We start from the raw sequence: 27,642 nt of genomic DNA, 5'->3' as shown, positions 1-27,642 counted from the left end.
CGACAAAGCGACTGACACTTCCTAACTAAGCTCCTAATATGGATAATGTCGGATAGGAAAGTATAGATCAGCTATATTACGAAATGGAATTTTTGGTATTGGAAATTTTAGAGGATATAACCCAATAACATTAGCTATTGCCATAGGACATTCGGAGTCGACCTAGCGATGTCCGTCCATCCGTATGTCTGGCTGTCGCGCACGATAACTCTCGGAGGGAGTATTCGATTTGGTCCAAACTTTGCGCATCGTAATATTATCATTAAACATTGATCGAGTTCGGAGATGTGCAATATTGGTCCACTCCTTCTGGAATATGTCGGACCATTCCTTCAAGTCATAAAATTCCAAACATTTTTATACCCTACACCACAAGGTGGTCAGGGTATTATGTCTTTGTTCATTTGTTTGTAACAGGCAAAAGGAAACGAGATAGACCCACAGTTCCTTTTGATGATCTGCATAGAATCACATTCTGAGTCGATTTATGCATGTCCGTCCGTCTGTCTGTCCATGTATTTTTGTGAACAAAGTACAGTTCGCATTTATTACCCGATCCAGATGAAATTTTGCACAAATCATTTGTTTGGCCCAAGGACGACCCCTATTTACATTGGAGATAATCGGTAAAAAATTAGATATAGCTCCCATATATATCTTCGTCCGATTCGCCTTTTATTGTGCACCAAGCGTGTAAAATCAGTCCGAATAGTATGGAATTTCGCACGTACGATCAGACTGGACTTGAAAATAAGTATGCCAAATTTGATTGAAATCGACTCAGATATAGCTATAGCTCCCATATATATTGTTCATCCCATTTGTTATTTTTGTCCTCCGCAGCCGTAATATGCACTCTGTAACAACAATATTTGGGGAAATATATCAAATACAGCTCAGAAATACCTTTGCTAAATTTTATCGAGATCGTTTCGGATTTGGATATATCTCCTATATATAACTTCGTCCGATTTACATTTTATTGTGCACCAAACATCTAATATTCATCTGAAATGGGATGAAATGTGGCACATACGGCCGAATTGAGTCTAGAAGCTAGTATGTCAAATTTGGTGAAGATCGGGTTAGATGTAGCTATAGCTCCCATATATATTGTTCATCCGATTTGTTACCCACTCCGTAACAATGATATTCAGGAAAATATATGAAATACAGCTCAGAAATATCTTTGCCAAATTTTATCAAGATCGGTTCAGATTTAGATATAGCTTCCATATATATCAAATGGGCAATACAAGTCCGATTTTAAAAGATACAAATGCTTCGGCATATTTAGACTTTTGAACTTTAAATTATAATTATAATCATAGCGTGTATGATTGAATTCTCCCATAAAAACTTTTTAATTGTTATGCGGAGCTCAACTAAATTAGCAAAGTGGTGTAGGGTATCATAAAGATGAAGTATATCCCTCCACTACTTCTGATACCTTCCCCACAAAGGGATCAATATTTTGAATAACAGTACGCCCATAAAATGCGATATTAGCCTCTAACTACTAACAAAAGATATGGTGTGAAGATGATTGATATAGGCCCACCCCTTCTACTACCTCTCCTACAAGAGATCACAATATTTAAGTCTCTCATAACTTGCGAAACAAGACAGCGTTTCTATTCAAACTTGGTATATCTAAATATTTCCCTCAACAAGAGATCTGATGTACATATGGAATGATGTACTGATGGAATACATTTTCCGGTAAAACAAACTGATACTTTTTAACTTTTTCGGTTTTCAATAACTCGAAATATTTCTACATTTCTGGTACAAAATAATAAAACATTCTTGATCTGCATTAAATTCTAAGTCTGGGTCATCGGCTGAATATGAAAATCAAGAAACGCGCCACATAATTTCATGTAAAGCTTTGAAATTTGGCAGACAATCATCCATATAAGTTTATTTATTTATGGTTCACTCATGACAGAAAATAAGAGACAGAAACGCTAGTGTGCATAAATCTCATCAATGGAGTAAATTACGCTCGAAATCGAACAAATTCTACTCTTGCAATGTTTTCCAATTCGACTTTACTCTTAGGGTAATCGCTCTGTCCATTTTGCCCTCATTTTCAAACAGGAGAACTCGAAAGCACTGCCACATAAAACAAATATTGAAGAGTAAATTTCTTATTAAACTCGTACTCATTGAGTACTCCCACTCGCGAGTATTTTTCAATTGAGAGTAAAATCTAATCGGTTGGAATTAACTTTGTTTTGTTAAATTTTAGTCTTAAGTAAATCACTTCCTTTTAACTCTAGAGAGATCTTCTTTCTCGGTACGTTGCCGCTGATTTTGCCCATTCGTTCTCCTAACCCACAATACAAGATGACATATCACTAGCCGCAATTATGATAATCAAGTCTAGATGCCGGGCACAATTGTTGTAAAGTTGCACAATGATATCCAATGCGCTATCATGTTTAAGCATGAAATTAACGTTAAATGTGAAAGAAAGAGGATGGGAGCATAAAATTAACCCAATTATTTGATAAATACGTACAAGCCAACGATTGACCAACCGACCAACCGAACGACCGACCAATGGACAAATAAACGGCCAAACGAATGAATGTTTCTAATGAATGAAACATTTAATCATTGAGAAATTGAATGGATTCTAGGCAGACCAGCCGGTCGCCGTTGCCTGCCTTTGATGATGAAGAGCTGGCATGACAAACGCGCTAAAGACAAATGGAACACTTGGAGTATGCAATTGCAATTGTGGTCGGCACTTACCTGAGGAAACTTGTTGTTGATGATGATGTCGCGGCGGCGGCATGGCCTGATGTTGTCGATTGTAGTTGCCAACTGCAGCTGCTGGTTGTAGTTGTTGTTGTGGACGAAGTATTGATGTTGCAAATATGATGTGATTTGCTACTAGCAATGCTGGAGCCTCGTGCACCACCACGACCACCACCACCTCCTCCTGTTCCTGTTCCAGGTGCCGTTATTGATGCATTTATTCGAAAATCCAAAGATGTTGATGTGGTCGATAATGGATTTGTGGTGGTTGTTCTAGTTGATGTGTTGCTCGTACTGGCTGTTGTTGCTGAGCAATTACTCGGATTGCTGCCGGTGGTCCCAGTCAGTGTTCCATCACTCAACGCCATAGTCTTGTGTCTATTGACCACATTCTGTGTGGTTGCAGCAGCATCCGTTGGGGCTTCCGTTATTTGCGATGCTATGGCCTTTGTGGCCTGCTGTTGCTGCAACAGTTTGATGTGCAGCGTCTGGGGCTGTTGCAACTGCCGATGTTGGTAGGTGTACAGTGGTAGCTTCGAGACACGGGTAACATCTGTTGAAAATCCCTGGAATGATGTTGCTGTCGTTGTTGTTGTCGTCGTCGTCGACGTGCAGGAGACAGAAACTGATGGAGTTCCTGAAGTGCCGACACTGAAATTATTATCGTTGCTGGCTCTGTCACAGCTTCCGGTCTTGGCGATGGTTGTGAATGAAATGCTTTCTTTAATGTGATGTTTGCTGCTACTGTTGTTGGCTCCATTGCTGCTGCTGTTGTTGTTGTTTCGGTCACTATTGGCATAGTCGGCAGTGGTGCCCAGTTGTTGTTCGTAGTATTTGATGTTGTTGTTGTTTGTTTCTGTATTTTGATTGAAACGTTGATGCTGTTGATTACGATTTCCACTTAGTGGAGTTGGCTGGCGCTGTTGTAACACTGATGAACTTTGACTGTTTTTTGATTGCTGCTGCTGTTGTTGTTGCTGTCGCTGTTGATTTGAACGATAGTTGTTGTTGTCGCAGCCACTATCATCTCTATTAGATTTATGTTCTGCATTCAGTGGATAATTACTTCGCAATGCACTTTGTCGATATAGATGGGAGTGATTTGTCGTTGTCACTGGGGAGGAGGATGATGTTGCTGCTGTAGTTGTTGTTGGTGTTGTGAAGCTGGATGCCGTGCCAATATTCGTAAAAGAGAACGGTGTGTACGTTGAGGTGGCGGAACGTGGCACATGCAAGTGATGGTTATTTGAACTTAGGCGTGAACTGGGCGATGACCTCAGGTCATTGAGCATAATATCCAAGTCTGTGGCCAATGAGCTCAAGAGCTGCAATGAAAGGAGAAGAAAACAAAGTAATATTTTATTAATTAAATGTGAATGTTGTTGTTGCATTGGCAGGCCTCCATAATAAAATGTAAGAATTATTATTTTCCATTTACATATTCTACAAATCATTAATTGCTTCCACTCCACACTTGTTCTCATTTAAATCTGTCAATTAAATCCAATTCAAAGAAGAAGGAAAAAGGTTTGGCGGCCAGTTCGTATGGAATTGAAATTCAATTCGTATTCATTCCGAAACATGTTTGACGCTTTCGTTGTTAGAATTTTAAGTAACCACCTGCCATTGTTCTTCCATTGTTCAATATCAGTGAATTCGAGATGTATGGAGCGGGTGAATTTGCTTAAGCATTTACATAAGTGAAAGGAATTTGCAACAACGTTGCAACGAATAAATGAATGCACTTACTTCACGCTTAACGCTTCGGAACGTTATATTTTTTAATTATAATTCCTGAAACACGAGATGTTATTTTCAATAAGTTTTTTCATTTGTTTTGGTTTAAATTTATCGTGTCATAGGGATGAAGTGAGCACAAAAATAAAGAAAAAAATGAATTGTAAAAGAAATGCCGGCAGTTTAACATATTTCTTGCCAAATGTCCAACTTTGCTAAAGTCCCTGAAACTATCGGCTTTTCCACAAAGAATTAAAAAAATACATGTCAGAATTAAAAAGGTAACTCGCAGAATATGTTTGCATTTTTTTCAAGTTAATGCATTTGACAACATCTAATTGCTAAAAAGTATATTCATACAGCAGTTACATACCCACAAATCAGAAATCGGATTTGACGAATTAAATTACAGTAAATGCAGAGCTGCATATGCATTTTGCAAACGAAGTTCAAGAAAATAACCCTTACCATGAACATATTATTAACAAACCTTATTAGTTATAAAGAGAGAGGGAGAGAGTGAGATGATAAAACTGCAACCAAATTCAGACTGCTGTCATTTCTTAGCCACTCGTCCGACAGCTGTTAGAATTATTCCAGTGACAGTTCATTATATTCTTTACAAGCGTACAAAAACATTTTCGTGAGAATTTTCCAGAAAAAAAGTTATTCGTGATAGAATTCAAGCGTGATAGTGTGATTTCTTTATATTTGGCTGGAAAGCCAAAAGTGGCTATCATTAGAGCACTTCAGCATAGAAATGCGAATAAATCTTTTGTGTCTCGTGCCATCGCTCGTTACCGTGATACTGGTAGCGTAGCCCGACGTCAAGGAAGTGGACGGAAGAAAACAACAACATCAGAAGAAATGGTTCGCTAAGTAAAAAAGCGACTTGATCGAAATCCGCGTCGCAGTGGCTCGCGAAAAATGGCTCGTGAGCTGAACATATCACAATATTCTATTCGTGAAATACTGAAAAATGAGCTCGGGGCAAAGCCGTTAAAATTCCAAAAGGTGCAAGAACTTACACCGCAAAAGAAGGGAAATAGACTCAAAAGAGCTAAGGAGTTGCTTCGCTTGTCCGAAAGTGGTGAACTGTCGATAAAACTTGCAACAAAGTCAAACGCCATAATTGTAACATTTTTTTTTTAAATTTTATGGTTTAGATTTGTTCGAATTGGTCACCTTTGCACGAATTATGGCCTTCAAACGGCCAATGAAACCGTCGCCGAAACTCTCTGCCCAAACGTTGTTTTGCGGTATTTTGGCCCATTCCCGGTGAAGCGCTTGCCTGAGGTGACCGACACTTTGGTACTTCTAAGTGCCAACCTTGCTTTCCAGAATACCCCAGACACAATAGTCCAATGGATTGGTATTCGGAGTTTTTGGCGGCCATTGTGAGCTGGAAATGAAGAGAGGAACCTCATTTTGTAACCATTCTTGAGTGGCGCATGCTGAGTCCTGCTGGAATGTCCAAGGTTTGCGGCCAAAATGTTTTTAATACACCCTCCTGAGCATTTTAGCGATAATATTCGGCTTTTATTCTGATGCCACTGCCCGAATGTTGCTCTGCGGTATTTTGGCCCATTCCCGGCGTAGCGCTTGCTTAAGGTGATCGACACTTTGGTATTTTTTAGTCCCAACCTTGCTTTCCAAAATACTCCAGACACAATAGTCCAACGGATTGGTATCCAGAGGTTTTGGTGGGCATTGTGCGCTGGAAATAAAGCGAGGAACCTCATTTAGTGACCAATCTTGAGTGGCGCATGCTGAGTCCTGCTGGAATATCCAAGGTCTGCGGCCAAAATGTTTGAGTGCCCAAGGTTTTAATACACGCTCCAGAATATTTTCGCGATAATATTCGGCATTTATTTTGATGCCACGGTCGATTAATATGAGCGGAGAGCGACCCTCGGCAGTTATTGCGGCCCACACCATCACCATGGCTGGCGCTTGAGTACTGGTGGCCAACCGAAGGTGCACGTTTTCAGCTGACCTCTTTGGCAAGTAAACACGATCATTTTGTTTATTTACAAACTGCTGGACAACGAATGTTTTCTCATCGGAGAAACCAAATTTGGCAGCTCACCACTTTCGGCCAAGCAAAGCAACTCTTTAGCTCCTTTGAGTCTATTTACTTTCTATTGCGGTGTAAGTTTTTGCACTTTTTGGAATAGTCTGAAGTTGGTTGCGGTTTTTACATCTCACCCTGTATATTTGTACCTCCAGATATTCGGAAATATTTGATGATTTTTGTTACACTTCTTACCGGAATGGTTTCAAAATCGGCACTTGGAGTTTGTAATAGCTACTACTGATAGAACATTACCTATACAAGTCCACATGTTCATATAGCTCCCTTATAACTACCTTCGGCACTACCTTCTCTCGCTGATTTGGATTTGGAACGGAAATACGGACCCATGTGAAATTTCTGACTATTTGAGTGATAAATCAGGAAAGTTTTCAGTTTTTAAATATTTTTAATTCATCTCTAAAAAGTAGATTTTCATTCGGATCTTTACACAGTGCAATTTCGTTAAGGTCGGGCCACAGCTGTGACTTGTAGTGCGATTACAAATTAACATGGACAGGAGGAACAAGTAAAAAAACATTAAGTTCGGCCGGGCCGAACTTTTAATACCCTCCATCATAGGGTAAATGAAACATTAGAAGAAATTTGACAACAACCATTAGAATGTCGAATATTGGGAGGTATCGTTATATGGGGGTATACCAAATCGTGGACCTACACATGCAATGTTTTGCCAACGGAGCTAGAACCCATTATGACCTACAAATACCAATTTTTAGACCAATCCGCAAAAATATGTGGCAAAAATTATCAAAATAATAAAAATAAAAATACCGAATATCGGGAGGTACCGTTATATGGGGACTATACCAAAATGTGGACCTATACATACAATGTTTCGCCACACGAACTGGGATCCATTACGACCCACAAATACCAATTTTTAGAGAAATCAGTGCAAAAATGTGGCAAAAACCATAAAAATACCGAATATCGGGAGGTACCGTTATATGGGGACTATACCAAATCGTGGACCCATACATGCAATGTTTCGCTACCGGAGCTGGAACCCATTATGACCAACAAATACCAATTTTTAGACAAATCCGTGAAAAAATGTGGCAAAAATAATCAAAATATCGAATATCGAGAGGTACCTTTATATGGGGGCTATACCAAAACGTGGACCAATACATGCAATGTTTTGCGACACGTACATGGACCCGTTATGACCTAAAAATACCAATTTTCAGACAAATCCGTGAAGAAATGTGGCATAAATCATGAAAATACCGAATATCGGGAGGTACCGTTATATGGGGATTATATCAGAACGTGGACCGATATATCTCATTTTCAATACCAACCATCCTAGACACAATACAAATTGCTCTGCTAAATTTTGGCGTCTACGTCAAATAGTGTGGGCTGTATCGTGATTTCAACAGACAGACGGACAGACAGACAGACGGACAGATAGACGGATATCGTTAAATCGACTTAGAATTTTAAGCTGATTATGAATATATATACTTTATGGGGTCTACGACGAATATTTAAGGGTGTTACAAACGGAATGACAAAGTTAATATACCCTCCTTTCCAAGGTGGAGGGTATAAAAACGGAGGGACACAAATAGCTAGGTCGACTCAGCTCGGCGAGATAGGAAGATCGTTATATAAGGACCAGTACTTCGAAGTGTTAAAAACTTTTGGGCCAAATCAGACTTATAACACCCCAACAAGAAGATAGGAGCTAATTTCTGCAGGGCAGGACTTTGAGGGTATTCCATCATTTAGGAAGTAACACTTTTGAAAATGTGTTAAGATTTGGTATTCGAGCAGTATATATCAGCAGCACTATAACAGGTGTATGCATTGGAAGCAATGTAGATGTTGTGGACAAAAAGTCCATCAGTACAAAAACAAACTTTGCTGCTAGTAGAACTTAAGCCGAACTTGGAGGTTTTTCGGTGTTTAATTTGCAAAGAACGGACCTTGTAAGCCATCATCCACACCATTGTAGTGGCTTTCCCTTTCCGTGCAAATTTCAGATCATCAAGCTCTGACTGAGGTAATAAAAGCACCTTAAATTCATGGGGGAGGGGGTCTATATCAAAACTTAGACCTATATAGTCCAATACACAAAATTTGATGAAGCATATTCTTTTTATTCAATACAACTAGACTAGGTATTCGTCATTGAAATATCTTCATTGTATCGATGTATCAATACGTCATAACTTGTCGAAGATAGTGCAGACACCCATCGTTAACAGAATTTCTTATCTGAAAAATTATTGTAAAACAACAAAATGTCTGTAGTTCAGTGGGTATCTCACAAGAAAAGGCTTTTAAGATAATTATAACTATTTTGAGAGAAATCGAAGTCGACATCGAACATTGGTGTCAAGTCAATATTCTGTTAGTAGTTGGTGTCGGGGGTGGTTCAAAGCCAACATTCTCCGGTAACAGTTCACATTTTTAGTTTGAAGATCACCGTTTTGTTATAGAAAATGGCAAAAATCAAAAAGCGCGCCGTAAAACATCGTAAATCCTACAAACCGGTTTTCTACGCTTTGGCAGCTCTTTTTGTGGCCATATTTGCAACTCTATTCGTGGACCGAAGAACCCCCAAAACAGATAACGTGGCAGTCACAGAGGAAAATTCCACCTCCGAAGATGTAACACCAGCATTTCGAAATGATGTACCACTCACGACACTACGTCCACCCAGGCCACCAAAACGGCATCCCTTACGAATTCCCAAGGAAAATTTAACAAATTATTTTTCCGAACGAAAGAAACAGAAAATCTCCATTAATGTCGATTATTTTCGGTTGCCAGAAGTCATTGGTCTACGAAAAGATTGGGAAGATTTGGAGTTAATTAGAGCTGATCAACAACGGCAGGGCTTGGGAGAACAAGGTCAAGCTGCCACATTTGAAAGTAATATTCCATCGGAAGTTCTTGAAAAGACCTCTTTGGAAAATGGTTTCAATGCCATTCTCTCTGATCAAATTTCTGTTAATCGCTCCGTACTTGATGTGCGACCTGGAGGGTAAGAAGTGGTTAAATGTTATTTCTGTGCAATTTGTAATTATTCCTAATATTCTTAGATGTCTTTCGAAACCCTATTTAGCCCAGTTGCCCACTGTGAGTGTTGTCATCCCCTTCTACAACGAATACTTTAGCGTTCTGGCAAGAACTTTGCATAGCATTGTAAACCGCACCCCTCCCCAGCTTTTGGTGGAAATTATCATTGTGGATGATGGCAGCGTTCGTGAATATCTCAAGGATCGTTTGGACGAATATGTTGGGCAAAATTTTGGAGATTTAGTAAAAATTCTGCGGCTGCCACAGAGAAGTGGTCTAATTGCAGCTCGCTTGGCGGGTGCTCGCATGGCAAAAGGCGATGTTTTGGTGTTCTTCGATTCCCACATTGAGTGTTCCTATAATTGGCTGCCACCTCTACTGGAACCGATTGCCTTAAATCACAGAATTGCCACGTGTCCCATTGTGGATGTCATAGAACATGCCACTTTCCAATATAGAGCTGCTGAAAAATCAGGCGTCCGCGGGGCTTTCGATTGGTCTATGCTGTATAAGATGTTACCTCAATTACCGGAGTTTGGCGGCGACAGCTCCATGCCGTATCCCAATCCCATAATGATGGGTGGTTTGTTTGCCATAAATCGAGAATTCTTTTGGGAATTGGGTGGCTATGACGAGGGTTTGGATATCTGGGGAGCCGAACAATATGAATTGAGTTTTAAAATTTGGATGTGTGGTGGCTACCTCTATGATGTGCCATGTTCACGAGTGGCACACATTTTCCGGGGACCATGGAAAACGGAGGAGAAACCCAGAGATTACAACTTCGTAGCGAGGGTAAGTAAAATTCCAGTCTGAAAGTAACTGTTAGTAATCCAGCTCTCTCTCTCTCTCTCCCTCTCTCTCTCTCCATAGAACCACAAACGTGTGGCAGAGGTTTGGATGGATGACTACAAATATCATTTTTACAAAAAGAATCCTGAACTCTATCACAACTTGGATGCTGGTGATCTAAGCAAACAGCAGGAACTTCGCCAGACTTTAGAATGCAAGTCCTTTCAATGGTTTTTAGATGAAATCGTTCCAGACTTGCTCTTGAAATATCCCGTTGATCAATTTGAGAATTATGCCTCTGGTGCCATACAAAGTCTTGCCTTCCCCCAGTATTGTCTGGATACACTCAACAATGGGCGCCAAAGTGAAGTGGGCTTATATCCATGTGCCGAGAACAAAACCTTTCCTCAACCTAATCAATTCTGGGAATTAAGCGAACATCGTGATGTACGTCAACATGATGGCGATCTGTGCCTGGATGTTCCAGGTTTAAATCCCAATTCAAAGGTCTTGATGTGGCCATGCCATCAGCAGGGTGGCAATCAGTTTTGGTTCTACGATCGTGAGCTCAAGTGGTTGGTCCATGGTCAGGCTGGTATCAACTGTTTGGAGGCAGTGCGGCAGGGTGATCAAATGTCGGTGATAGCCAATGCATGTGACAACAGCAATCCCCGAATGAAATGGCAATTTGCCACAATTAATGAAGAATTGTTGGACACATTCCACTTTGGCCTGGATTAATGTGTCTTGTTTTGTTGTTTTTAATAGATTCTTATCTTTTAATTGATTTAACGTTTATTATTGTTAAAAGCCATATAAGATTTATTGATAAGCATACCCGCAATGATGGGATGTTACATGCCAGATAGACATTTCAAATTGTTGTACCAACCGAAATCTCAATCAATAAATTTTGAAGAGGCAATAACCACACAAACTTCACGAAGTTTAGTTCGGTGTCCCAGTGTTCCGTGTAAGATATTCCAGAGAGGAACACAACAATTAATTGAAAGTACGTTTTAGTCTAAGACCTATAAAAGCATAGACAATGCATAAGACAATTTTACAGTAGATAAAAGTGATAATTTTGTGGAGTGGTGAAATTAGTAATTAGTGACCTATAGTCATTGATAAATATTTTAGACCATTTTTTTTTTTTTTTTTTTTTCAAAATATAGCTGTTTCACGCTTAACTCACCCCCACATATATTGGTGCGGCATGTAACACATTTTAGTACTTTTCGAGAATGATAATAATGATAATTTTAGAAAATCTTTAAATTTGCGTGGGGCCAGATACAGTCGACAAAAGTATTTCATTTTCATATTCATCTGATCTAACGTCTATACAACATATCTTGTGTGGATGGAAATATTGAGATGTACTAAATCTTAATGAAATGGAATGTTAATTTCGCGTCTTATGAGTTTCATGGATATTCAAAATCTTGACTCTTTGTGGGTAGAAGGACCAGAAGGAGAGTACCGATATATCCCATCTTCACAGCAGATCTTGATTACTAGAAATAACGGGATGTGTGAAATATGAAGAGAAATAGATGCTTATTTCGGATTTTATAATAAATGTCCTGAAACGAATTTGGTCTAAAGAAACCTAGGGTCTACAACCTTTATTTCTATGAGACCGGGCCGATCTTTGAATACACTCTGCCGTCTGGAAAGATTTTTGCAATTTTCAAAAAAAAAAAAAAAAATAACTAAAAAGTCTATTAAAATCTTAAAAATACCTAATGTAGCCGTTATATTAGGGTCTATACGACGACGTGGACCTGCACAGAAAATCTCCTATCACAGACTGTAGTATCCATTACGAACTTCAAATACCAAATTTAAAACAATTCCGGTGAATAATGTCGCTAAAATCATCAAAATACCGAATATCGGGAGGTACCGTTAAATGGGGGTTATACGAAGACGTGCACAGACAATTTTCTGTCATAGGCTGTAGTACCTATTACGAATTTCAAATATCAAATTTGAAACATTTCCGGTGAGTAATGTCGTTTTAATCACCCTAAATACCGAAAAAGGGAGGTGCCATTATATGAGGGCTATACCAAAACGTGGACCTACATCACCATTTTCAATACCAAGAGTCCTGAATACATAATACACATTTGAGTAAAATTTTTTCAACCTACTTCATTTCGTTCGGAAGCTAGAGTGATTTCCACAAGAATATATATACTTTGTGGGGTCTAAAAAAGTATATTTCGAGGTGTTACAAACGGAATGACAAACTTAATATACCCTCCATACTTTGGTATAAAAAAACAAATAGTGAAACCCATATTGTTATCTATTTCGGTTAAAAATTGTTTCAGAAACATTCGAAATACCGAAAATCGTGAAGTGCCGTAATATGGAGGCTATACCAATTAGTGGACCTATAGTGAATATTTTATTGCAGGAACAGAACAGACCAACCAAAAACCCCAAATGTTAAATTTCAGTTGCTTTGGTTAGAAATTGTGGCAGTAACCCTCAAAATACCGAAAATCGGTCGATGTTGGTTAACTATTGCCATAATGTGGACTTTGTCATTCCGTTTGTAACTTCTCGAAATACTCTTGTTAGATCCAACTAATTCTTGATCAGCGTAAAATTCTAAGTCTACTTAGAATCCGTCTGTCTCCCTGAGATAATTTTTTTGCACATATGTGTATTTTGCCCTTAGGCAGGTTAAGTTTGTAAATGTGTACTACAGTCTGTGACAAAATATCGAGTATGCGGGTCCACGTCTTCGTGAAGCCACCAATAAAGGTTTTTTTTTTTAATTTTTGCATTTCCTTCCAAATTGAGGATGGTATTAAAACTTCAGCCCGGTCGAACTCAATTCCATTTTTACTGGTTTTCTAAAATTCGAATCTAATATTAGAAAAATAGCAAGCAGGGCAATCAGGATTTTCCTCCTACAGCTTAAGTGTATCAATAAAGGTCTTACAACATCTTTTACAACAACGAAGAATTGCTTCTTACAGGCATTGGTTTCACGATCGACGGTTGTGATATCCTCTCTGACCACTGTGTTGGCTCTACTACTACGTCTATACGAAAACACATGTTCCACATCAAGTAGCTGGCTCAGATGTCAAAAATTGATTGAAATATTGGTAGTTAAGAGATTTTTATGTTTCGCCTAATAGTCGAATAGTTCATTGGAAACGCGAGACACACCGTTCAGACGATCGATCGTTCAATCTAACGATTGATGCCCAAACGCGTATCCATCCATCTATCCATCCAGCTAGCCAAACAGCCAGCCTAGATACAAACGAAAGATGGGAGATTGTTTGAATGAATTGCCAGATAGATGACTAGCAGCGATCATAACTTCCATTGTTTCTAAAGGAGTTATGGCACGGACAGACAGCCATACCGACAGACGGAATTCTTATCTGTTCGTGCCATTGATGTTAATGCCAGTGTTATGTCTGAGGCTGGCCGATGTTGCGTTTTTCAGTACATAAATATTGATGAGTTATGAATTTGATGGCATTTTACAGTAATTTTAATTTCACACACTTCATCTAGGCGGCGGCTATTGGTCGTAAAGATGTTAGGGGCAATGCAAGGTGTTGTCAGTAATGTAAACCATTGAAGCTATAAATGATTTTTTTAAAGGAGATAACGGAACATATAGTAGTCAATTAAAGTGAATGGTTTTCTGGAAAGCTGGTAGTTGGGAAGTCTTCTTAGGCTGAGAATTATTAGAAAATCATATTAAAGTGGAGGAAAATATTTTCAAATACCAATCGGTTTTTATACCCTCCACCATACTCGTGTATAGTATGAAGGGTATACTAAGTTCGTCATTCCGTTTGTAACTCATCGAAATAAGAATTTATGTCCGACCGATATTATGCTGTAATCGCGCTAGAATCAAAAAGAATTAAGATACGAAGCTACAATTTTTCAAAGATCATTCTTTTGTCTGCAGACAGGCCAAGTTCGATGACGAACTATATCGGTCCACGATATAAACGGCCCCATATAAACGATATTCGGTACTTTGATTATTTTAGCCACATTTTTATACCCTCCACCATAGTATGGAAGATATATTAAGTTCGTCATTCCGTCTGTAATTCATCGAAATAATAACTTTAAACCTAACAATTTAGCCCTGCCCGTCTGTTTCAATCGCGCTAGAGTCAAACGAATTAAGGTAGAGAACTAACATTTTGTACATATCAGTCTTTTGTTTGCAGGCAGGTTAATATGGAATATAGCGGTCTAACATATCGTTTGCCCCCATATAATGGAACCCCGTATTTTGATGATTTAGCCACATTTTTATATGGAATTGCCTGAAATTCTACTCAAGGAGTTCTCTGTGACTACTTTACCCTTTGAAAGAGAATTGTCTATATAGGTCTACGATATCGTATATTCCCCATATAATGGTACCTCCCGATATTCGGTATGTTGATGAATGTAGCCAAATCCACATAAGGAAGTTCCTTCGGATTACTTTACCCCTGGAAGAGAATTTTCTATATAGGTTCACTATATCGAATAGCACCCGATATTCGCTATTTTGATTAATTTAGCGACATTTTTACCGGGATTCGTATTTAAGGTTCGTTATGGGTACAACAGCCTATGACAAAAAAATAGTATATGCATTACCACTTATTCATACAGACCTTTCAACGGATTGTTTTGGAAATTACCACTTCTTCATATAGCCCTTTCGACGGATTTTTTGGGAAGTTTTTCAAGTTTAAAAGTTCGGCCTGGCCAAACTTAGCTGCTGTTTTTACTTGTTTCTTCTAGTTTTAGAATTATAGAACAAACTTGGCATTTTATTTAGGATGTCGTAGTTATTTTGTTGTTGTAATGTAGTTAGGTTTACTCCCATACTTTTTAGAATTGTTAAAATCCTTTTATTTAATGCTAACCACGAAGTGGACCTCGATAAACTAAAAACTAAAAGAAATAGAGTTTTTCTATGTTTAAAAGTAACTCACAAGCAGTTGTTTTATTTCGTTAGTGGCTGAAATACGCAAATCTATGGAAAATTTTCAACTGTTGCCGACCTCTGATTTGAACACAAATTTTCAAATATTTGCAATTTTTCCCATGTTTTGCATGGATTATGCAAACAATTTAGCCGACACAAGCATGTGTGGAAATTGTGACACAACAGTGTCTGCACCTCCATAATTAAAGACCGCCAAATTCTTCAGATCAATAAGCAAGAAGCTTGTGAGAAATCATATCTAAACACACACATATGCCATGTTATCTCTGGACAAACATCATGCAGCAGCTATAAAAAATGCATGTGCCACAACCCTCATGACCTTGTTTTAATCAATCATTATGGATAAATTAACTGTTGATTTCAGTTTAAAGTTAACCACAAAGGCTTAAAGCCAAAACCACAACTCAGAGAAAAAACAATAACATACCGAAAATTATTGTCTAACGTTTAACAGCAAATCCGTGAAAAGTTAAATGGGTTTTTAGTTTTCCATCGACACCAACAACAACAGTACTGTGACAGGTATCTCCAGACGACCGGCCGACCATCTGTGCCTTTGGTGCATCAGACAAGACTTTGTTGTTGCTGCAGTATGTCTATTTTTTCGGCGGCATGATTATCACTTGCCATGGGAGATCTTAAGTGGTTTGATGGCTTACAATGCTCATAGACCACAAGTTTAATGTGTTGTGATGTGTGATGTGAGAGAGAGAGCATGGCAAATTAAGTATGCGTACAGTATCTGGTCAATGGGTTATTACGGTAACTAATGGAAAAAAAATAAAAACCAGAAGGAGAGGTCAAAGGTCGGGCGGAGCCGACTATATGATACCCAACACAACAATGCGTATTTAGTTCGAGCTCCCGTAACAAAAAAAGGTTAAATTAGGAATTTATGTGAAGCAGATCATACCAACTATGAACAAAATAATATTGCGCTATAGTGCATGATATGACATCGATAAGGATTGTATTAAAAAATATTTATTGGAGCAATAGATATACCGGACCGAGTTTCAGCAAACGGTAAAATTCGATTGAACATGAAAAGTATATTCAATTTAGGCTGATATAACATATATGGTGAGCAATAACCGTAAAATCGGATGAAGATGTATATCGAAGCTATATAAATATCTGAACCGATTATGATAAAATTTGGCGGAGATTGTTTCGAGCAGTATTTGATATCCGGTATCAAATGTCATTGTTGTGGAGTGCATATCACGCATGTGAGGGACTTTAACATCAAATCGGGCGAAGCAGATATATGGGAGCTATAGCTATGTCTGAACCGATTTTCACCAAATTTGATGTACGTGCTTCTAGGCTGAATTCAGTCGGAATTGTCAAAGTTCAGTCCATTTGGTCTGATATTAGCCATTTGGTGCACAGTAAACCTGAAATCGGATAAAGGAATATATCTTAGCTATAGCCAAATCCCAAACGATCTTAAATTTGGCAGAGTTATTTCTGGGCTGTATCTGATATCTCGTACCAAATATCTTTGTTCTGGAATACGCATAACGAATGTGAGGGACTTAAACACCAAAGCGGATGAAACAATGAAACAATTCTCAATGCTGTCATTTCTAAGCCACTCGTCCGACAGCTGTTAAAATTATTCTAGTGACAGCTCATTATATTGTTTACAAGCGTACAAAAGCATTTTGGTGAAAATTTTCCAGAAAAAAAGTTATTCGTAATGGAATTCAAGCGTGATGTGATTTCTATATGATTGGCTGGAAAACCACAAGTGGCTATCGTTAGAGCACTACAGCATTGAAATGCGAATAAATCTTTTGTGTCTCGTGCCATCGCTCATTACCGTACCTTGATCGAAATCCGCGTCGCTCGCGAAAAATGGCTCGTGAGCTGAACATACCGCATATTCCATTCGGCAAATATTGAAAAATGAGCTTGGGGTAAAGCCATTGAAATTCCAAAAAGTGCAAGAACTTACACCGCAACAGAAAAAATAGGCTCAAAAGAGCTAAAGAGTTGTTTCGCTTGGCCGAAAGTTGTGAACTGCCGAATTTGGTTTTCTCCGATGAGAAAACATTCGTTGTCCAAGCAGTTTGTAAACGAATATAATGATCGTGTGATCGGCGCTTGCCAAAGAGGTCAGCTGAAAATGTGCATCTTCGGTTGGCCACCAGAAATCAAGCGCCGGCCATGGTGAGGGTATGGGCCGCCATAACAGCCGATGGTCGCTCTCAGCTCGTATTAATCGACCATGGCATCAGAATAAATGCCAAATATTATCGCGAAAATATTCTGGAGGGTATATTAAAGCCTTGGGCACGCAAACATTTTGGCCGCAGACCTTGGACATTCCAACATGACCCAGCACCATCGCACCCAGCACGCGCCACCCAAGAATGGTTACAAGATGAGGTTCCCTTCTTCATTTCCAGCGCACAATGGCCACCAACATCTCCGGATACCAATCTGTTGGACTATTGTGTCTGGAGTATTTTGGAAAGCAAGGTTGGCACTAAAAAATACCAAAGTGTGGATCGCATCAAGCAAGCGCTTCGCCGGGAATGGGCCAAAATACCGCAGAGCAATATTCGGGCAGCATATGGGAGCTATATCCAAATTTGAATCGATTCTCCCAATTTCAAGAGGGTTCGTACTTGGGGCAAACAAATCTTCTTTGGAAAATTTCATCTCAATTGGATAAGAAATGCGAGCAGCATTTTGTTCACAAACATACATGGACGGACGGACTGACATGCATAAATCGACTCTGAAAGTGATTCTATGTAGATCCTCAAAAGTAACTGTGGGTCTAACTCGCTCCCTTACCACTATGTGGTGTGGGGTATAATTACCAATATGTGATGTAATACGTGATGAAATTCGGAGCTGTACTTATTTAACTTACTTATTTAACATTTAATACCAAAAAGAGAATGTCTTCCCTGTCACAATGCAATGACCCGTGACTGTATTGAATATTGTTATCAATATCTTCACACCAGTTCGCCGTGGTACAATAGCACACACTTGGCACAAAACCACACTATTCGTATCGGATTCGTCGTCATTCATCGTCATTGTCTTTTATTACCACACTTGAATATAGAGTTGTTAGCCAGCACCGATGCTGGCCTCAACTCAAGTGGTGTTGCATCTGAAACTGTGGGCATGCACCCAGCGCACCACATCACAAACACCTAATGAACCCACCGCATCCAAGAAATTTGATACACTTTAATGTGGTTGCAGGCAGATGTCGAAGTTGCTGCTGATGATGATGATGATTCCGATTGGAGTGGTCTTCCTGGTGTTGGTGTCGTCTAATGTTGCATTTAAAGACGGCTAATTTCCCTGGTTAAATGGTGTTATTAATTGCTAAATGCATGTCATGTTCATCGCATTGCTGGTTGGCTGTAATGCCATGGCATCTGTGAATGGTGAGAGCTCACAAGCGATGTTTTGTTTCCATAATATCGGAGAGCTGTTGCAGATCAATATCTTGGGAAGTGTTTTTGTAACGGTTTTAATTTCCATATCACTGATTGTTTTCTGATTTCTTGTATTAGATGTGAACTACTTTTGAATTTTTTACACAGAAGGAAGCATTTGGCCAAAGGCGACTACGAACTGGATCGAGATATCTTTTGTTACAAATTGTAGAACTTTTTTATACATTAGTAGTGGGGTTCTCTAACTCACTTTTTGAGTTACCGACAAAAATCGGTAAATTTGAAACCCAAAATTTTTTTATAAAAAATAAGTTAAAGTTGACAACGTTGATATCTATAGGTAGATCTTAGCGACTACTTTGATTTCGTCTCTAAATTCCAGAAAATTTTCGTTAAATACCGAAATTATAAGCATATTAATTTTATCGACTTTTGTCGGTAACTCAAAACATATTTATTTTTGCTTTACCTTGGTTGAAAACCACTGACTGAAGCAACATGAACTGATTGCCTAAAATCAAATTTTGAGTTATGTCTGAAAATTATTTTTACCCTAAGCCAAATGTGATATACGATTTTATTTGAAGCAAAAAGATGGAGGCGAAATTGTTCAGATCGTATTTATAATTCGATTTGATATATAATTAAGACAATTGATATTTTTGCCCAGTCTATCGATTTTGTTGGAAATCATTTTATGGGAGCTATAGCTATGGGGTTTGTATCAAAATATGAAAAAATTAAAACAATTTCCGTAATTTGAATTTTTATTCAATTAAAACCAAGTTCTGTGGAATAATGGACTGGAGCCCTTTCAAGTACCAACAATTTGAAGATTGGAGGTATACGGACTGTAGCAACTATTGGAGCTTAAGAAAAAAAAATGTTTGCAGAATAACTGTATAAACCAGTAAAGAAAGACTTAAAGTCGGGCGGGGCCGACTTTATGATACCCTACACCACTTTGCTAATTTAGTAGAGCTCCGCATAACAATTAAAAGTTTTATGGGAGAATTCAATCATACACGCTATGATTAAAATTATAATTTAAAGTTCAAAGGACTAAATATGACGAAGCATTTGTATCTTTAAAATTCGGACTTGTATTGCCCATTTGGTGCACAATTAATTTGAAATCGGATAAAGATATATATGGGAGCTATATCCAAATCGGAACCGATCTCGATAAAATTTGGAAAATATATTTCTGAGCTGTATTTAATATATTTCCCTGAATATCGTTGTTACGGAGTGCATATTACGGCTGTGGGTAACAAATATGACAAATCGGATGAACAGTATATATGGGAGCTATAGCTATATCTAAACCGATCTTCGCCAAATTCCATCCCATTTAGACAAATATTAGACGTTTGGTGCACAATAAAATGTAAATTGGACGAAGTTATATATGGGGCTATATCCAAATCTGAACCGATCCCGATAAAATTTAGCAAATGTATTTCTGAGCTGTATTTGATGTATTTCCCCAAATTTTGTTGTTACAGAGTGCATATTACGGTTGCGGAGTACAAAAATAACAAATCGGATGAACAATATTTATGGGAGCTATAGCAATATCTGAAGCGATTTCCATCAAATTTGGCATACTTATTTTTAGACCTAATTTGGTTGTATGTGCAAAATTCCACTATTCGGACTGATATTACACGCTTGGTGCACAATAAAAGGCAAATCGGACGAAGATATATATGAGAGCTATATCTAAATTTTGACCGATTATCTCCAATTTCAATAGGGTTCGTCCTTGGGCCAAACAAATGATTTGTGCAAAATTTCATCTGGATAGGGCAATAAATGCGAACTGTACTTTGTTCACAAGAATACATGGACAGACGGACGGACATGCATAAATCGACTCAGAATGTGATTCTATGCAGATCATCAAAAGGAACTATGGGTCTATTTCGTTCCCTTTTGCCTGTTACAAACAAATGCACAAAGACACCTGACCACCTTGTGGTGTAGGGTATAAAAACGTTGTTGGTTTGTTAATGTGTGCAAAACTTTCAAACTGTTTTAAATCTGAAGGCTCAGTCATAAGCGGCCACTCCAATAGGGGCAATGATAAATTTCGAATTACAAAGCATTTAGCCACCGAAGTTAGAAGCCATTATGACCTACAAATACAATTTTGTAGTCAAATTCGTAGAAAAATGTGACAAAAATCATCAAAATACCGAATATCGGGAGGTACCGTTGTATTGGACCCATACCAGAGCGTAGACCTATATATACTATGTTCCGTCACCGGAGCTTACGAACTGCAAATTCCAATTTTTAGACAAATCCGTGAAAAATGTTGCAAAAATCATCAAAATACCGAAAATCGGGAGGTACCGTTATTTAGGGCTATACAAAAAAGTGGACTTATGCATACAATTTTTCGTCACCAGAGCTAGAGCACATTATGATATACAAATACCATTTTTTTAGATAAATCTGTGAAAAAATATGGTGAAAATCATCAAAATACCGAATATGGGGAGGTACCGTTATATGGGGGCTATACCAAACCGTGGACCGATATATCTCATTCTCAATACCAACCATCTTAGACACAATACAAATTGTTGTGCCAAATTTTGAATCGACTTTGAATTTCATGCTTATCATGAAAATATATATTTTATGGGGTCTACGACGAATATTAAGGGATGTTACAAACGGAATGACAAAGTTAATATACTCTCCTTTTCAAGGTGGAGGCTATAAAAATGTAGATATTATATTTTAGGAGAAACTGGACTAGTTTTGGAAATTTGATCTATACGTGTAAGGGCAAACGGATAGAACCTGAATTCTGAAATTTGGAATGCGGGTCGCAGATGGGGTGCAGGATATCTGTACCAAAGGTCTTTTTAGGAATTCGAATTATAAGTAACTAAGAGGCACAAAATTTAGTACCATCCGATATTCTGTGAATGGGATTTGGTATAAGAGTAAAGTTGATATAAGTTTGTTGGTTGTAGGTATGACTGAAAAAAGAGCTGATTTGGTACTAAATTTGGTATTGGATGTACTAAAAATCTTAAATTTGGCAATTAATTAATTTAATTTGATAGAATATCGGGAGGTATCGTTAAAGTGGGCCTATACGAAGACCTGCATATGCAACTTTTTGACTTGCACTGGTGGACCTGCATACGTAACTTTTTGTCATAGGCTATAATACTCATTAAGAACTTCGAATACGTTATATAGGGGCTATTGGCAAACCTGGATTTACATATTTCTACCAGCGAATTTAGTATTTGACTTGCCTGCTATCTCAATTATTTCGAAATAAAGCGTGATTTCAACAAAGGGACAGACATATAACGCTAATTCGAATAAAAATTGATAAATATTGTATATAATTTCTGGGTGTAACGTGATTATTTCGAGGAGTTACAAATGGAATGACAAAGTTAGTATAGTGGAGGGCGTTAAAATAATTGTAAGTTCAGGAATCAAGTGACAATAATTTTTCGTACTGTAAAAAACTTTAAACATTTCTTCAATTTCAGTATTCTTCTTCCCACTTCGTATCCCATTTCTCCTACAAATCCCTTTAAAGAAAATAATCGACTGCGAAGACATTTGATCGCATTAGCAGTACAAAATGTTCAGGAAGCAATCCATCATGGTTAAATTAACTACGAACAACATTTTGGAGGTGTTACAACAATAAAACAAATTTGTACGAAGTTGTTTGTGCTTTCGGTTTGTTACTTCATTGAACTGTCGCTGCAATGTATCAACCAACCCGCCCGCAAACCGTGGAATCGTGTAACTTTAATTTTCCTTTCTTGGCGGGTGTTTAGCTTCGAATGACTGCCAGAAATTTGATAGCCGACTGCTGGCTAAACAATTCGCGGCACTCCAAACAATGGCCGAGTACTAATGGCAAATTAGTGAGCAATAATTTACAACTCTGTTCGAATGGAACCTGAAATAATTTAGGCGCAGCATGTTTTTCATTGTTTCGAGCATGGTCACGTTTAAATGTTTTGTTTTGCCATATCTTCGGCCATAGCCTAGTTTTGTAATTTTAATTTTTATTTGACATAATTTTTTTTTATTGTTATTGTTAAATTATTTATCTCATGGTAAGATCTTGGAAAGGTAATGAAAAATTATTATAGCTTTGTTTATGTTGGAAGATGGACTACAATGGCGTCAGGTTTATAATATCTTCTGTGTCGTCTTAAAAGTGAAACTATGACACAAATATTGAAATTATGACTTTATTAAAACAAATCTTAAATTTTTCAATTATATACAGAAAATATAAATCATGAAATTAAAAAAAAATGGATATGGATGGATGGATGTCCAATTGGATGAAATCGTCTGTACAGAATGAGATCTATGAATAAATTAGAGCAGTTATAGTTTGGTTTCACTAAATATGACAGAGACATTTTAATCTTTTATACCAAATAAATTTGACTCTATTAAAATTATTAAAAAATTTTTATCGGAGCCGAGTTCCACAAAATGGAAACGTACGTCCCGAAATTCACTCGATTTGGGCTGATATTAGCCATTATTTGTACAATAAACCTAAAATCGAATTAAAGATATACAGACTGAGATAAAAAAAACTACAACAAAGTCAAACGCCATAATTTTTACATTTTTGTGTTTCATTGTATTGAATAAAAGCAAATAATGTCGGAAATAGCATCAAATTTTAAAATAAGTTTAGATTTGTTCGAATTGGTCACCTTTGGTACGAATTATGGCCTTCAAATGGCCAATGAAACCGTCACACGCTGCCCGAATGTTGCTCTGCGGTATTGTGGCCCACTCCTGGCAAAGCGCTTGCTTTAGGCGAACGACACTTTGGTATTTTGTAGTGCCAACCTTGCTTTCCAAAATACTCCAGTCACAATAGTCCAACGGATTTGTATCCGGAGATTTTGGTGGCCACTGTGCGCTGGAAATGAAGCAAGGAACCTCATTTTGTAACCACACTTGGGTTGCGCGTGCTGAGTGCGATGGGGCTGAGTCCTGTTGGAATGTCCAAGGTCTGCGGCCAAAATGTTTGAGTGCCCAAGGCTTTAATACACCCTCCAGAATATTTTCACGATAATATTTGGCATTTATTCTGATGCCATGGTCGATTAATATGCGCGGAGAGCGACCATCGGCTGTTATAGCGGTCCACACCATCACCATGAACGCCGTTTGAGTTCTGGTGGCCAACCGAAGGTGCACATTTTCAGCTGATCTCTTTGGCAAGTAAACATGATCATTTTGTTTGTTTACAAACTGCTGGTAAACGAATGTTTTCTTATGGGAGGAAACCAAATTCGGCAGTTCACCACTTTCGGCCAAGCGAAGCAACTCTTTAGCTCTTTTGAGTCTATTTTCTTTCTGTTGCGGTGTAAGTTCTTGCACTTTGCGAAATTTTAATGGCTTTACCCCGAGTTCATTGTTCAATATTTGCCGAATGGAACATTGCGATATGTTCATCTCACGAGCCATTTTTAAGCCACTGTGACGCGGGTTTCAATCAAGTCGCTTCTTTACTTTTCGAACAATTTCTGCTGATGTTGCTGTTTTCTTCCGTCCACTTCTTTGTCTTCGGGCTACGCTACCAGTATCACGATACGAGACACAAGAGATTTATTCACATTTAAATGCTGGAGTGTTCTAACGATAGCCACTTGTGGTTTTCCAGCCAAATATAAAGAAATCACACTATCACGCTTGAATTTCATCACGAATAACTTTTTTTTCTGAAATATTCTCACCAAAATGCTTTTGAGCGCTTATAAATAATATAATGAGCTGTCACTGGAATATTTTAAACAGCTGTCGGACGAGTGGCTTAGAAATGACAGCAGTCTGAAGTTGGTTTCAGTTTTTTCATCTCACCCTGTATATGAGAGCTATATCCAAATCTTAGCCTTTGGCAAAGGTATATCCAAGCTCTATAAGCTATCTTGCACCAAATATCATTGTTGTTGAAAGTATATTACAAATGTGGTGGACTTCAACACCAAATCGGATGAAACATATATATGGGAGCTATAGCTGTATCTTAACCGATTTTCACCAAATTTGGTGTATTTGCTTCTAGACGGAATTCGGTCCGCTGTGCCGAAATTCAGATCATTTGGATATTGGCGATTTATTGCACAATAAACCCGAGATCGGTTGATTATATAAGGGAGCTTTATCTAAATATGATCAAATTTTCGCCAATTTCAATAGGGTTCGTCCTTGGCCCAAAGAAATATTTAATGTCAATCGGTTCATAAATGCGACCTGCATTTTGTTCACAAGAATACATTGAAAGACGGACTGACATGCATAAGTCGACTGAAAAGTGATTCTATGAAGAACGTCAAAACTAATTATAAGCCTATTTCGCTTCCTTCTCCATGTTACATACAAATGCACAAAGACAAAACTATGTGGTGTAGTGTATAAAGATCAAACCGCATAGTTTTAAAGCTATATTCGATTTGATTGCAAATTTTTTACTTCCTTTTAATATTTGCTCTCAAACAAGGCAATGATAACTTCACACAAATATCAAGATTGAAATAAACGAAACTCTTTTCCTCCAATGTTATCTAACAGCATAGCACTCAACAAATGTTATTAAGAAAAATTGTGATGGACGCTGACATTGAAATGTCGAAAGAGGCAATTGATTTCCTTCTCATTGGGGCGGCAAACGTCAAATAAAATAAAAATATATTTCATATCTCTGAATGGCTTAGTTGGTTGCGATGAAAGATGGGATTGATTTACATAATCGTTTGAAACGCATTTCGAACTCAAGACACAAGAGGCCGCACCAAATGCACAAGACACACACAGGCCAACATAAATTATGCTGCAGGGAGGAGATGGCGTTCAGAGCAGCAAAACAAACAGACACTTGGGATATCTAACAACTGTCAAACATTTATAGAGCTCAACATTTCAAGAGTGACGATAGGTCAGACATTCTGTCAGTGCCATTGAAGTGTTGCGTTATTTCTTGGATAACCACATAATTTGAACACAAACCTTATCGCAAGCACTCGAACATTTAATATACTTACGAGCGTGTGTGTGGATTTCTACAAAGGCCAATTCACTTTTTAAAGTGAAATAAATTCAAATCTATTCAATTTGCATTGTAAAGCTATCGGAAACTATCGTTTCCATGTAAATAATAAACAAAAATGCACTCCAAACGATCAACAATCGTAAATTGTATATTAACATTGATAAGCTGAGAAATTATGATATTTGAACAGATTGGTCGTAAAAATAACGACGATTTTCAAGTGTCGGTCAGAGCCAGGAACAAGAGAATAAATTTCCATTTGATCATTATGATATCTGTTTTGCAATTGCAATCTTATGCAAATTTGCCTGTCTTTACCTTGCTGTTTTGTATTGTGAGGAGATGGCGAGAAAAAGTATGTTATCATACCAACTACGAGTTGATACGGCTACATCATCATTATTTTATATGAAAGGATTTTATGGCAATCACGCAGAATAGTTTAAATCGCAGTGTTAATATGAACACGAAAACTATTCAGTTCAGCTGATGAGGTTTTCTCTTTGCTTTGAACTTTGAACATCCACGACCAGACCTGTTGGCAAGGATCGTTCCTTTCTACGAATATATGTGAAATCATCTGTCTCAGGTTAATTCAGATGATTTCATTCATGTTCGAGCCTGAGAACTCTTGATGGAATGATTTGTACATCTCTCATGGTGACACCTAAACAAGTACTGCAAAAATATTCTGACTAATGGGATGCATTTTCGTCTATTCTTATAGATCCCTCGTACCCCAAGTTGGTAACATGGATTTCTGTTATTTTATATCGGCAAAACGTCTATCTGGTCCGCATTATAACACTCAAGGTGGGTTATCAATTAGCTTTAATTGGCAGATCCTGTCAAAATTATGTATCTCACACAAAAAGGAAAAAAAAATAAATATATAAGAAAAATAAGTTAAAAGTATCAGTCGGTATGATACCGATATATCCCATCTTCACACCAGACCTTGGGTTAATAAAAAGATTGTGATGTGTGTAATTTGAAGACAATCGGACTCTTACTTCCCATTTTACAATTATTCAAAATTTTGACCCTTTGTGGAGGAGGTACTTGAGGTAGTGAAGCGATATTTTCCATTTTCTCACATTACTTAGCACGAATACAATTAGAAGGATTTGCAAAGTTGGAGCAAAATCGGATTATCCTTTCTCATTCTGTGTAGAGAAATATATATATTTTTTTAAAATGTCGACCTTTTGTGGAGGCGATGCCAGAAGGAATAGACCAATATTGCCCATGTCCGAACTCGATCTAAGTTTGGTAATAATATAACGTTTAAATCGGATATTTCCTTCGAGAGTTATCGTGCGCACCAGCCAATCAAACAGGCATCGCTAGATCGACTCCAAATGTCTTGACCTAGGGTCTAACCTCGTTTTTTCGATGAATCACGTTTTGGCCGATATATACCCTCTGTAACCATATGGCTTTGTGTATAATAAAATGCGAAATTAACCATTGATTTTCTTCAATCTTTGCTCAATACAATATTTCTATCAATACTAGATATAATGAGAAGATGGGCTTTATACCGGTCCACTTCGTCTGAGTCTAATTTGGTTGAAATTTCGTGCTTTGCAATACTTTTATTAAAGTTCGATTAGGTGTGAATGAATTTTTCCCACATTATAGGATTTCTGCCAAGACTAGATGAAGGATTAAGATGAAATACATATTG

At 37.9% G+C, this 27,642-nt stretch overlaps 2 protein-coding genes across 3 annotated transcripts in view; one reads left to right on the top strand and one right to left on the bottom strand.

Moving 5' to 3' along the window:
• Nucleotides 1-27,642, bottom strand: part of LOC101893749 (protein sprint) — a 452,096-nt gene that overhangs the window by 314,311 nt on the left and 110,143 nt on the right. For both annotated transcript variants that reach the window (XM_059122991.1, XM_059122992.1), the window contains exon 3: nt 2,764-4,094. In XM_059122991.1, coding sequence (XP_058978974.1) covers nt 2,764-4,094 — 1,331 coding nt within the window. The remainder of the gene's footprint in view (nt 1-2,763; nt 4,095-27,642) is intronic.
• LOC101894376 (N-acetylgalactosaminyltransferase 4) lies at nt 8,955-11,366 on the top strand. Its single transcript, XM_005180734.4, has 3 exons — nt 8,955-9,602; nt 9,661-10,432; nt 10,511-11,366. Exons 1-3 carry the CDS (start codon nt 9,058-9,060, stop codon nt 11,168-11,170), a joined length of 1,977 nt encoding a protein of 658 aa, XP_005180791.2. The 5' UTR covers nt 8,955-9,057; the 3' UTR covers nt 11,171-11,366.

Source organism: Musca domestica, unplaced genomic scaffold (assembly GCF_030504385.1).
Source record: "Musca domestica strain aabys unplaced genomic scaffold, Musca_domestica.polishedcontigs.V.1.1 22, whole genome shotgun sequence".
NCBI classification, from domain to species: Eukaryota; Metazoa; Arthropoda; class Insecta; order Diptera; family Muscidae; genus Musca; species Musca domestica.
Note: the sequence above shows the minus strand (reverse complement) of the source record. Positions and strands in the feature narration are given on the sequence as shown.

Bases quoted from the DNA above. Each gene is read 5' to 3' on its own strand.
- LOC101894376 (XM_005180734.4), top strand. From the start codon at position 9,058: ATGGCAAAAATCAAAAAGCGCGCCGTAAAACATCGTAAATCCTACAAA. The intron at 9,603-9,660 runs GTAAGAAGTGGT...TAATATTCTTAG, and splicing joins CTTGATGTGCGACCTGGAGG to ATGTCTTTCGAAACCCTATT. The intron at 10,433-10,510 runs GTAAGTAAAATT...CTCTCTCCATAG, and splicing joins ATTACAACTTCGTAGCGAGG to AACCACAAACGTGTGGCAGA.